The sequence below is a fragment of the Coptis chinensis genome, chromosome 4 (genome assembly GCF_015680905.1).
Source record: "Coptis chinensis isolate HL-2020 chromosome 4, ASM1568090v1, whole genome shotgun sequence".
In the NCBI taxonomy this organism is placed as follows: domain Eukaryota; kingdom Viridiplantae; phylum Streptophyta; class Magnoliopsida; order Ranunculales; family Ranunculaceae; genus Coptis; species Coptis chinensis.
Window position 1 is genome coordinate 66,246,830 of NC_141459.1, and position 13,665 is coordinate 66,260,494.

General features: G+C 41.0%; 1 protein-coding gene and 1 pseudogene across 1 annotated transcript; one reads left to right on the forward strand and one right to left on the reverse strand.

The window, feature by feature from the left end:
* Positions 1 to 982: 982 nt before the first annotated feature.
* On the reverse strand, positions 983 to 2,743 carry LOC147504459 (uncharacterized; annotated as a pseudogene).
* Positions 2,744 to 4,353: 1,610 nt separating this feature from the next.
* LOC147504460 (uncharacterized) lies at positions 4,354 to 4,800 on the forward strand. Its single transcript, XM_086605226.1, has one exon. It carries the CDS (start codon positions 4,354 to 4,356, stop codon positions 4,798 to 4,800), a length of 447 nt encoding a protein of 148 aa, XP_086461352.1.
* Positions 4,801 to 13,665: the final 8,865 nt, after the last annotated feature.

Genomic DNA, 13,665 nt, shown 5'->3' on the forward strand with positions numbered 1-13,665 from the left:
AGCTTAATGCTTTTGCTTTTAGTAGTTTTAAATGGATTAGCAGACTTTATAATGCGGATGCACATTAGTTAGCTGGTTGGGCTAACCACCAGCTGGCTATGCAAAATCTTTGGAAGTGTATGTTAGATGCAGACCTTGTTCCTATATCTATACTTTAAATATATGATACTGTTTCAATCTGTTCAGATTTTCATAATGTCAACAATACCTTCATGGTTTTTTAGACTTTGGTACCAATTTTTAGACCGATATTAAGAAATAGTACCAAATTTCAAAAAGATTAGGAAATAGTACCACTTCTGTCAGTTGACCGAGTTGACCGAAGTCTCATAGTTCACAAAACCATGAAACCTGAACAGATTGAAAGACAGTCGCTGGCCTGCTAGCTTTGTTACAAACAAGTTCAAATTTCTTAAATTGTTCAAAACCAAACAAGTTCAAAACTAAACAAGTTCCACTCAGAAGGACCACCATCTCCTGTTCCTGTTTCTCCCTGGCCATTTCTTAAATTTCCAGGTGACATACGAACATGTTGCTGACCCTGTAATTGAATGCCACACTGTCCAATTGTCCCTAGCGTATTAGCAAGATGGTTACAGAAACAAAACACTAGAACAATGCCAACAAGACTAACAATTGGAGTAGCTGCAAGAAAAAGCCACCCTCCATGTGTACGCTCTCTGTCAGTGGTATTAGTGTCAGGGCCGGCTTTGGGGCAAGGCCAACTAGGCGGCCGCCTAAGGCCTCGAGTCAAAGCCCAATAATAAGGCCCCCATTCAATGTTTGGGTCTGGAGTTTGTCTACTATTATCAAATGATCTGGATACAAAAATGTTCATAAAGAGAGTCAAACCTGGGGTAATTGCAGAGAAATTAGAATAACAACCAACTACACTAATTAATTTTGGATGCTTATTAGGCATTTAAAATACTTTTGTAGCATATTACTTAAGCCACTTTTTAAGAATTCGCCTTGGGCCCCAACAATCTCAGAGCCGGCCCTGATTAGTGTCACAATCCACAGTGACCAACTCTCCTTGCCCTGTTCCCTCATTGGTCAATTCACAAACTTAATCTGCCTCAGCATCAGATATGTCATCTGAACTATTCCTGCTTGGTTCACTCTGTTGGATCTCCTGAATCTCATTTCTGATTTCCGAGTTCCTTTTCCCTTCTTCATATTCTTTATCATCAGATGGAAGCTAGCTCATATCGACAAAGAGGGCATGAGTTCCTTGCACTTAACCAGGGCAAAATACAAGAAGGCTGATAGAGATGCATGCATGGTAGCTGGTTCCCTGCAGTCCCAATCGATAGAGAATCCTTACAAACTGCCAAATCAAATCACCATGCTTCATATGTGTCTCATCAATGATTACACAAGGAAGATTATCTACGAAAGATGCAGCTGCCGGTGGTGCCCCTCGTCTAGTGTCGTCAGCCTTTGCAAGTTGCTCAAGCAGTACTTCAAAGCCTACAGCATCAAGATAGTCATCAGGGTTTTCAACATAGACGGTACCTTCGATTCCTGTAGGGTAGCAAAGATGTTAGGGAGTCTAATTTCTCGAACTCTCGTGTACAATACTCTCATTTTCAGGAGACTGCAACCCATACAACCAATTGGGAGACCCACTATTTTCATTTGGGCCTCCTAGATAGAACACGTTGAATTCAATGCTCTCCTTCAATATTTCCAACTGTACTATCTTCAGCATTGCTTTCTCCCCAATCTTCGTCTTCCTCATCTTGGTCTTGAGAGTTCCACCGGTCAAGGCCCGCATGCATTTGATCAATATCGGTATCACCGCCAAAATCGCTTCTATCGTGCGGTTGGATGAACACTTCCCCGTCCAGAAAGCTATGAACATCAACAGAAACATCTGACTCACCGCCATAAACACTATAAGAAACAACATCACCCTCACCATGAAAGGCCCCATATCCACCAAACCTAGCAATGGATTCACTCTCCCCAAACACAGAATCCAAGTTATCAAAACCCTCGCTTTCATTATCAGACATAGGCCTCCACCATCTTCTAGATCCATTAGGTGTGGTGCGTAAACTTGTCGGCTGCAACACCCTGCTAGATGTATCTCCATCAACTACTTGGGCCTCTGGCCCAAAGGCAGAGACGGGGCTAGATTGTTGGTTTTGCCTCACCAAATTAATGAGATGTGAAAATTGCTGTGAGGAAGGATATTCCATTGACTCAGAACTGCTGTGACTTCGGTCAACTCGGTCAACTGACAGAAGTGGTACTATTTCCTAATTTTTTTGAAATTTAGTACTATTTCCTAATATCGGTCTACAAAGTGGTACTAAAGTCTAAAAAACCCTGGGGGTATTATGGACATTATGAAAATCTGAATAGATTGAAACAGTTTGACTTCGGTCAACTGATAGAAGTGGTACTACTTCCTAATTTTTTTGAAATTTGGTACTGTGGTGGTAGGATAGGGGACCAAGGATATCAGCGGGCGGATGCGCCCATGTCATCTTATGGTACATAGCCGCGGTGCACAAGATCAGAATAAATGCGTGGAATGAAGAGGGTTGCAAGATGGGGGGACAGATGGAGGGCTAAGAGGGGGGGATTCATTTTCGCGAAGTGAGTCAAGACCTAGAGAAAAGAGAGCGACTGTAAGAGAAGAGAAGTGAGGAAATAGTGCTGGAGGTTGTAATATTGCTGAAGATCTAGTGAATAGTGTTTGTAATAGTAATTGGGATACAACATTTGGCATCGTCTATGGGGACAGATACAAGTAGCGTAGAAATGGCACCAAAGAGAGCAGTGGGTAGACCAAAGAAGGTGAGGGTTTAGGAACCGATGCCGAAAGCAGTGATTGAGGAAGGGGAAGAACGAGAAGAGGGGCGAGCAGCGGAAGAAACATGACTGATGTGAGAAGAGATTGAAAGGCTGAGATAGGAGAACGAGGAGCTGAGAAGAGAAAGAGAGAGGGCGGAGGAAGAGGTCGGGGAAGAGCTAAGTAAGGGGTCTGAGAATGAGAGATCTGAGGACGAGGAGGAGCCCGGACCGAATCTTGTGGAAAACCCAGTAGTTGGATTAACAATGGAGCAAGTCCAAGAAATGATAAACAATGACCGGGAGGCGAATCTTCAACAGACGAAGAATCAAACGGGTCGCGGCCAATCAGGTGGTGGCTGGGTTGAACCGTAACCCGCTGGCGGATGCGATATGGACTTCAGAGGTGCCGAAATGGTTCAATCAACCAAGGTTTGAAAGATATGATGGAACAGGAGACCCAGCAGAACACATTCATCATTTTAGGCAACAGATGCCACTCTGGCAAGAGTCGCGGTATGATGGGTTGTGGTGTATGATGTTCCCGGCCAGCTTGAAATGGGGAGCTTCGGACTGGTATTAATTATCAGTTGCCTTCGAAGAGTATAACCAATTTCCAAGAGTTGGAGCAGGCGTTTATAGATAATTTTATACATCAGAAGAGGCGGGTTGTGGACATCGCAGCCTTGTTCAATGTTAGACAGAGGTCTGCGAAATCTGTCAGGGAGTATATGTGTTGCTTCAAGGCCGAGACCTTGAAGGTAGAGAATTTGGACGAAAGGACGGCAGTGATAACATTTTAAAGAGGTCTGCAGCTTGGAATAGGGGTCCATCAGTCCGTCGCAAAGAATGAGATTGCGACCTTGCACGAGTTATATCTGCGGGTAGAGAAGTATATTAGATACGAGGACATAATGCATAAGGATTCTAAGAGGGTAGCAATGGCAGTGTCATCGGTAGAGAAAGAAGGGGATCGCAGAAAGACAGAGTCGGCGGATAGAGGTAATGAACGATATCGCGGACAGCCATCGTATCCGGAAAGGAGTAGAGAGATACCGCGAAGAGAACAGAGGGAAAGGAAGCCATACCGCGAGCTAGAACATACACCTTTAAATAGGCCGCTGAGTGAGATATTGTCATTGATCAATAACATGCAGGGGTACGAGGGACTGCGAACCGTCCCTGCCGAGATGTCGAACAAGCCGTATTGTGTGTACCACCAGGTATGCAATCATGAAACTAATGATTGTTATGCATTGAAATGGTTGGTCCAGAGGTTGATAGAGAAGGGAATGATGAGAGAATTTATAGCGGAGGCCTCGAATGTGGAACAGGTGCCAGCTCCAGGGAGAATATTGGGAACAATTAATATTATTTTTAGTAGAGAAATTCTGAGTCACAACGCCCACAGAGATAAGGTAAGAAGGACATCAAGTATTCAACAGGTCAATGAGGCGACCAGAGAACCGCGATATAGTGCAGGGACAATGGACGGGGAAGATAGGATTTATATTTTCTAGTGCATATGTGTTGGTCATTATTGTGGCGATGGCCAATTATATGGTCAAAAGGGTACTGATTGATTGTGGCAGTGTGGTGGACTTGCTGTTTAGGGGAGCGTTAGATGAAATGAGGATCGATCCGGGGCAACTAAGGCCGCCGTGGTCCAGTTTATATGGGTTTAATGGGAGTATCACGGAGCCTATGGGAGAGCTTTTGTTACCAATGACGACAGGGCCTGTAACTGTGTTCTCAAGATTTATGGTGGTCGATTCCAACTCCCAATACAGCACGATCCTAGGAAGGAGGTGGATCCACGAAATGAAAGCGGTGCCTTTGACCTATTACCAAGTTATTCGATTCCCCACCTCAATGGAAATGTATGAAGTCTGCGGAAATCAGGTGGCATCAAAGAATAGTCATCAGGATACCGTTAAAAGGATGGTCTGCAGACCTGGAGGAGAATCATTGAACCCCAGGAAAAGGCAAGCATAGCAATTACAGTGCGGGGCCGTGGAGGGGGAGGAGGAGGTTGTAATGGGGCCGAAGACTTTAGATGTGGTCGAGGTAGTGAATTTGGGAGCAGACAAAGAAGAGAAATTTACATCAATAGGGTCGAACTTGACGGAGGAGTGGAAGAGTAAGCTGGTACAGTGTCTGTCGGAGAATAGGGATGTGTTTGCATGGGGGATAGAGTATATCACAGGGCTGGACCCTGATTTTGCATGTCACCGACTGCATATGAGGGAGGATGCGAAACCAGTAAGATAGAAGATGAGGACTGTGAGAACGCGGAAGGAATCTGGGAGGAGGTTGCTAGGCTGAAAGGAGTTGGAATCATCAGGGAGGTGGAGTTCACGGACTGGCTGTCCAATATAGTTGCGGTTCCAAAGAAAAATGGCAAGGTTCGAATGTGTGTTGACTTTACGGATGTAAACTTGGAGTACCCCAAGGACAGTTATCCTATGCCGCGAGTAGATGAGTTGGTGGACAGAACTGCGGGGTTCAAAATGTTTTCATTTATGGATGCATCCATGGGATACAATCAGGTTGTGATGTATGGACCGACCAGGAAAAGACGTCTTTTGTGGTAGAAGGGGGTACTTATTGCTATACGAGAATGCCATTTGGGTTAAAAAATGCAGGAGCCATTTTCCAATGGTTGGGGGAGAAAATGTTTGAGAACAAAATTCAAAAGAGAATTGAGATATACATAGATGATATGGTGGAGAAAAACATGTCAAAGGAAGAACACTTGGAGGGGTTGAGGGAGACATTCAGGATACTGCGAGTGTATAATTTGAAACTCAATCTAGAGAAATGCACATTCGGAGTCACCACGGGGAAATTTTTGGGGTACATTATGACGCAGCCAGGAATAGAGGCTAATCCCGAACAGATAAGGTCATTGGTGGAAATGCCATCACCTCAGACGGTGAAAGAAGTGCAGCGATTGGCAGGGAGAGTCGCGGCCCTAAACAGATTCATTTCAAAATCATCCGATAAATGTAGGTCGCTGTATAGGTTGCTAATAAACACCACAGATTTTGCATGAACATCAGAGTGTGAGAAAGCATTTCAGGAGTTAAAAAGTTATCTTGGAGAAGCACCTCTGTTGTCGCGGCTCGAAATAGGAGAGAAATTGTATTTATATTTGGGGGTCACGGAGTAAGCGATCAGCTCGGTCCTCGTTCACGTTGTGGATAAAATGGAAAAGCCAGTGTATTTCCAGAGTAAGCCTTTGTTAGATGCAGAGACTAGGTACAGCTGAGTGGAGAAGTATGCTCTGGCCTTAATATTCTCAGCCCTGAAGTTGAAACCATATTTTGAAGCTCATGCAGTGATCGTGGCGACGAATTTGCCCCTCAAACAAGCTCTGAAAGCTGAAAAATAAGGAAGAATGCTGAAATGGGCCGTGATGCTGAGTTCATATGAGATCCAATATCAAATCAGGACGGCAGAGAAAGCTCAGGCAGTGGCGGAGTTCTTGGCAGAGTTTCCTGCGGAAGATCCCACTTGGGGGTAAGAGATGGTCCTAGAACCCGAACGAGAAAAGGAACAGGATCATTTGAATCCGTGGGATGAGAGGAATGGTTGGAGGGTATTCACGGATGGATCGACAACATATACAGGCAGCGTAATATGTGTGGTGCTGGTTACGCCGAAAAACAATAGACTAGAACAAACAATGAAGTTGGGATTCGCAGCTTCAAATAATTAGTCGGAATATAAGGCGGTGATTGTGGGCTTGAGGATGGCTGAGGATTTGGGCGTAAAGGAACTTACCCTATACTCAGACTCGAATCTGGTGGTGTATCAAGCGAATGGCGAATTCGCAGCGAGATGCCCTCGAATGGTAAAATATTTGGAAGTCTTACATAGGTGGGCGGCGAAGTTCACACGAATCCGATTCGTACATTTAAACCGTGGGGAGAACCGCCATGCATATGCTCTGGCCTATGTGGCCGCAGCCATGCCAGGATCGGAGGAGAGGATTATCAAAGTAAGAAAATTAGACAGACCGAGTATCAAGGAGCCTTCAGAGATACTAAGTGCCGCGGAAGAGGATGAAGGATAGATGGAGCCTATCAAGCAATTCTTGTCTGGGAATGAGGTGATTAATAAGAAAGAGAAGAGAAGACTGGAACAGGTGTCCCAGAGGTATACACTGATGGGAGGGGATTTATACAAGAAGAATTTCAACGGGCCTTTACTGAAATATTTGGGGCCAAGGCTGGCGCAAGAGGTGCTAGCGAAGTTACATGGGGGAGATTGTGGGAGCTATTCAGCTGGCAGGACAACAGCCCACCGACTATTAACACAAGGATACTTTTGGCCTCACATGAAGAGAGACGCTGTGGAGTTTGCCAAAAAATGTGAGAAATGTCAGAGGTTTTCTCAGTTGATATTTGCCCCAGCTGAGCCGCTGCACAATGTGTCTAGTCCCTGGCCGTTCGTGATGTGGGCCCTCGATATAGTGAGACCGCTGCCCATGGCCAGTGGTAAGAGGAGATTCATGCTAGCCACTACTGACTATTTTACAAAATGGATTGAGGCTGTGCCGCTGCAGCAGGTTAAAGAGATGCAAGTGGTCAAATTCCTGTGGGAGAATATAATATGTCGGTTCGGGCTGCCTTACGCTATTATCGCGGACAACGGAACCCAGTTCACAGGCTCTAAAGTGAAGGAGTTTTTACAAGCCTATCATGTGAAACAGGGATTCTCGGCCCCATACAACCCCGAGGGCAATTGTGACACCCCAAATTTCGACAGAATTCGGAAAAAACAATATTTGTTCTCGACTCTTCGATTTTTGAGGTGTGATGCACTCTCAACTTCCAAAAACCCATAAACAGTTTAAATATGAGGATAATTAAAAACCAATAAAAATTTAAGATAAACAAAAGTCCTATTCCTTTAAAAAATTCACAAATCTGATTAACTTACAAATCTCCTTTCAACAACTCTTTAATTTAAAATTACAAATGAAAATACAAATAACATTGTCTCAACTAAAAATCTATTTCACCTCAAGGGAAAACAAAAACTATCTTGAAATGCGACGCTAACGCAAACCACAAGCAGCAACCAACCTTTTTCAACACTAAACCTGTCAAGACTTATCAACTATGTTCATTTAATGAACACACTCGATAAGCAAACATGCAAATCGGGTCAACATTATAAAAATGCTGGTGTGAGTAGCTCTAAAATATAACATATACTTATACATATACATACACAATCCATAAGGCAGTTAGTTCCTCCACCGAGGCGCCTTAACTTCCAACAACTAATATGACATTCTTAACTACAATAATTAAAGCAGGTAGTTCCTCCACTGAGGTGCCTTAACTTCCCACTAACCACACAACAAACCATACACATAATAAAAAGACATTTAGTTCCTCCACGAGGCGCCTTAGGTTCTAACTAAACTAATGACCAGCCAAGCATACTTTATAGTTACCGCATTTCATGCTCAATTACAGAGTGGGTCTTCCCTGCACAAGTAATTAGTTTGACCCACCCTTCTGCAAAACCATATACAATCATCTATCTATCGATATATCATTAACCAACATATTTCCATAATTATATTAATTAAGGCTTTCTTTGCGTGTCCCTTAAATTACGTCGTATCTATGTCTTACCTAGTTTCCCTGGCTACCATAATCACTACCCAACGCCGAACATGTACATCCACATGCCTCCCCTCACATAATGAACCACTCCGTGCGTAGCTACCACGAAATGGATGCCGCGACACTGTAACCCTCACATAAAAGCCATTATGTAAGTACTGCCACTATTCGGCATAAAATATCGCGCGTCTCGTTCTAATTTTGTGAACGGAATAATCAAGACCACTTTTCGGCTACACAAGAAGGGCCATTCAGATTTACTGAAACGCCAGAAGGGCCAATCAAATTACTTACTCCCGAAGGGCCATTCAGATTCACTGAAACGCCAGAAAGGCCAATCATATCACATACGCCTATCACTAGGGCCAAATCACATGAGTTGTGGTAGCTAGGTTCTAGGATTTTCATTACGTAATTTATTCAAGTGTCATACATTTATATCTCAGAACCATTTCACTCTATCACGTGCCAAATAAATTATTGCACTAAGCCACCATATTTGGAAATATCTCAATAATAATTCTTGTTCTATCTCATGCCAGTATTCTTAATTGTACTGAAGCTCAACGTTTCTCGTTATAATACAATCCACATTATCACGTGCCAATACTATTCATTGCACGATATCCAAGCATCTCTATTTCAAATCTCAAAACTTATTATTTCACGTGCCAATCATATATTGCACTACACCATATGGAATATCTCAAGCTTTCATAAATACTACCATTCATTTAAGTAGCAACTCATAATTGTAATAAATCATGTAATATATTCGTTCAATATATTTATGTGAACTCAAGTCACCATCAAAGCCCAATACTAAAGTCCATGAATCTAAGTCCGTATATAATTTAATTCTCATAAAAACGTATATATCTAAGTCTTATAAGAATTCCCCTCTTGTTACGTGCCAATATTTATATTCTTTATACACTACTCACGTCAAATCTTAATTAGATAATGACAAATAAAATTATACCCTTTTCGACAATATTTTATTACTACATTTGTCCATATTCTTAAATATGCAAAAATCTGGGAAAAGTCAACATTCCACAGTTAACGGTCAACGGTCAATGGTCAACGATCAATGTCAAAGTCAACCTGTCATTGTCAAAGTCAAATTGTCGTTTCCATGTTCAACATGTTCAGGGTCATAGCCATGGTTCATGGCTAAGGGAAAAGGTGCATGGCTCATGGGCTCATGACTAAGGAAATGGTTCGGACCTAACTAGCCGAGCCCAAACCCAAATCTTATAACCCGGCCCCAAAAGTCTAAACATTTAAAGACCCAATCAGATCTATTTTAAGTTATATGGACCGGCCCCCAAAACAAACTTAAAACTGGCCCAAAACTTTAATTGGTTCGGCCCAAAGAAAACTAAAGTGGTCTGACCCAAGAACAAAATAGAATTGGCCCAACAAAACAACTAAAACCGGGCCCAAAGAAACAAAATAGAACTAGCCCAACCAACCCAAATAGAATCGGGCCCAAAGAAACAAAATAGAACTCAGCCTAACAACTAAACAAGCTAAGGCCCAACCAAACAAATGTTTAGGCCCAAGCCCCAAGCCCAAACACAGCAACAATGTCATCTTCTCCCTCTAGTAGCCTCCACCACCGAATCGACCACCGTCAACTTCCACTCATCCGCCCATTTCAACCAACCGATTTTAATCCCCATAAAAACCCCTACAACTTTAACAAAACCAAAAACCTCAAATCATTCAACCCATATACTTCATCAAAACTATATCTATAATTTTCGACCTCCATTAATGGCTGCTACAAGCTTCGACAGCCCCATCCGATCCAGCATTAAATCACCCATCACTAATCCAACTAACCAACAACATAACCTACCAGAACAATCAACATAATAAAGTGGCGATTACCAATTCGAGGCTCGGCTTCCATTAACTGCTTGAGCTTCAACATCCGCTGATTTCAACCCAATAGTTTACCCACCGATTTGTTTCAATGGATTTCTCGATTTGTTGACTCGTTTGATTACTCAACAACATAACCCCACTAACACAAACAACATAATAAAGGCAGTACGATTCCCGAGGTCTTGCGCCTCCATTAACAAATCTCCAGAGTTCCAACCGTTCCAACAGTTTCAATAATTTCAGTAGTTACGAACAACAAACAATATATAAGTAACCAGTTTAACAATCTGACAAGTTTAACACTTCAGCGCGATAAGAAAAACATCGAAAGAAGAATAATGGTAGCACATAGAAACTGAGTGGAAAAACTCGGCAGTAAATGTTTTTATTCGCAGCAAATGTTTTAAATTCGTAGACGTAAAACTCTAGTTCCGATCAAAAAGGAAAACATAACTACTCACCTTTATTAACAGCTCGACGAATTCCTCCTAGTCTGAATCGTCGCGCTCCAACGCTCTAGCCAACGAGCTTTTATCTCCACCTCCATTTTTTTATTTTATTTTTATCTCAAAAAACCTTATTCTCTAGAAAAATATGTATATTGATAACCCGTAAAAACAATAGAATCCTAAATATTAATGCTACAAGAACACTAATACGTAATCCTACCGTTCTTACGTTTAAATCAATTCTTCTTACTCTCAAAACATATTCATGCAATATAATGAGTAAGGAATTCGTTCCACTCTTAATTCTCAAGACTTAAACAAATTCAATTGATCCAACACAAGGAACAATGGTGAGAGTGATGTGTTTGGTGTTTAAACTAAAACTAATTATAAATTTAAGACAACTAAATCTAAAGATTCTAACTTTATGAAATTTAACAAACAATAATTAAAATCTAACATCAATAACTACGAAATGACTAACAACCAAGAAATGAAATTAGATCTAAGCAATAGATAAATGACAAGATCGAATTTGATCAATAATAAACTACTTGATTTATCTAATGAAGCAATAACAATATTTTAATACTTTAAATTAAAACAAGGGAAATGAAAACTAATAAAATGGAGATTCAAAACTAGATCTAGATCTAAAACTAATCTAGATCTATCTTTTTCTAACCCTAAACTCCATTAACATTAGCTTCCTAACCTAGCTGCCATTAACAAAGAGTCAAGCTTTTGTTTTTATACTTCCAGATCCAAAAATCGTGCATGGGCTTGGAGCCATGTTTTGGGCCGGAAAATCGGGCCCAAAACCCAATTCTTTTCGGTCCAAAAAGGCCTCTTCAGCTGCAGTTGGCTTCCACAGACTTTTCGTCCACTTCTGCTCCTCTGATTGGGTCAAGGCTTGGACCATTGGAAAGCTCTTTCCGAGCCGGTCGTTTTGACATAAGGTAGGCCCCATTCCGAGGTCTGAGTCCAAAGATATGGCATTCGGAAGTTCTGCTGACTTTTTTGCTCCTTTATCTCGCTAAAGTGGCACATTTCGCACATAATGGACTTGAAGCCCGAAATGCATAAAACACGTAATCGAGTATTAACTCTTACTTATTATTCACATAATTGGTCTAACAAGATGATTATTAAGGGGTTAAAACTACAGTTTTGGGCTCTTATCAAACCACCCCCAAACAGCATTTTGCTTGTCCTCAAGCAAAGATGAGAAATTAGAATAAGTGACCAAAAATGGAGTTCTAACTACTCTCGTTTTGCTGAGTGCGATTGCATTGACCATATGCAACAAGGCCTTAAACCACTAGGAATTCCCTAGTGGGCGAGTTATAGCCTCGTGAGAGTTTTCCAGTGAAGGTACTCACAAACTTCATCTATACTTCAACGACTAAGAAATAAAACTATTGTTTTCTCATTCATGTCTCAACTATCTATACATCTCACTAGCAAATACATAAGAATAACCCATCGAGAACCCTAAGCTAATATATGCATAATAATCAATCATCTAAAATAAACATATAACAATGAGTAATACTATGAAATGTAATGTAATAGCGAGGTCCGTTTCAAAACTTCGGAATAATAAGCGTCCTTAAGTAGGTCCTCACATAAATGTCAAGACAAAAACCACTCTGATTTTTCCACTCAAGTTTAAGCTACTCCGGTATCGCGGTGGGCACACTTTACCTTACAATCTCAATGACAACAAAGGAAGCGGTCGATCAAACACATCTGCCACTTACTATCACACTAACCTATTCCTAATTGAGCTAGAGGTCTTTATTAGGTGTTGCGGGGATTAGGAGATGGTTTAAGAAGGAAGGAAATGGGTATTCAAAAAGGACAAGTCTGAGATAATAGAGTCTTCATATTATGTAACTAGAGAAACCTTGTTATTTACTTTTGCTTCTACACTTTGTTTCCATCCTTAGCCATATTTTTCTTTTTCTTTTCTTTGGCTTTTGACTCCCTTTTATTCTATTTTTGGAGTTTTGATTTATTTCTATTTTTTTTTTTTTTTTTGGATGGAAACTTCTTTTCTTTATTTCCTGAAGCAACTAACTAATTTTTATTTACACGGGTTTTTTCTCTTTTCTTTCTTCCTCATTCTATTCTCGGACTTATTCTAAAATGGGTAGGTTGATTTATTCTTTTTTTTTTTTGTTTTTTGTTTTGTAGCGGGGGGAAAGGAATTGTGGTTTATGGAAGGCTAAAGGAAGGCTCGAGGGGACTAGCGGAAAATAATTCATAGGTTTGAATTTACGGCTATATCGATCCAAAGAGGGCCTAAATTCTCGCTTAGGATATGGCATAGTGATCAAGCAAGTGGGCGTGTGATTTCTCTATCCGGTTTTTACTTCTCCCTTGTGTCATTTCTCAAATGTTTTAAGCTCATATAAGGCTTTAGGCTATATTCTCACAGGATTTGTAGAATAAGTACTCTAGCCTAGATTTCAGAAACTTACTGCTAACAATCATAGATACTCATGTAATAAATTTATAGATAGATGCAAAGATTATTACCTACATATTAACCTAAGTTTCTAACAATTATTCTGATGCAAAAGCTATGTGAGACTTCTAGATTGTTAAGAGCATAGAGAAAGAAACAATACCAATATTCCTAAGTGTATAACATAAACTTATTTATTTATATTTTTGAAATTTTTAATTTTTAACTAGAAAACAAGTGCATATTATACATATCTATATCCTAACAGATGCCTTAATTACACGTGTTTCTATGCCCCCAAACAAGAAGCATGCTTTTGTCCTCAAAGCATTTAAATAAAGAGGGTAGGAAAAATACCATTGAAGCGCGTGGAAATTCAGAACATCCGCAAAACCAA

Bases quoted from the DNA above. Each gene is read 5' to 3' on its own strand.
- LOC147504460 (XM_086605226.1), top strand. From the start codon at position 4,354: ATGGCCAATTATATGGTCAAAAGGGTACTGATTGATTGTGGCAGTGTG.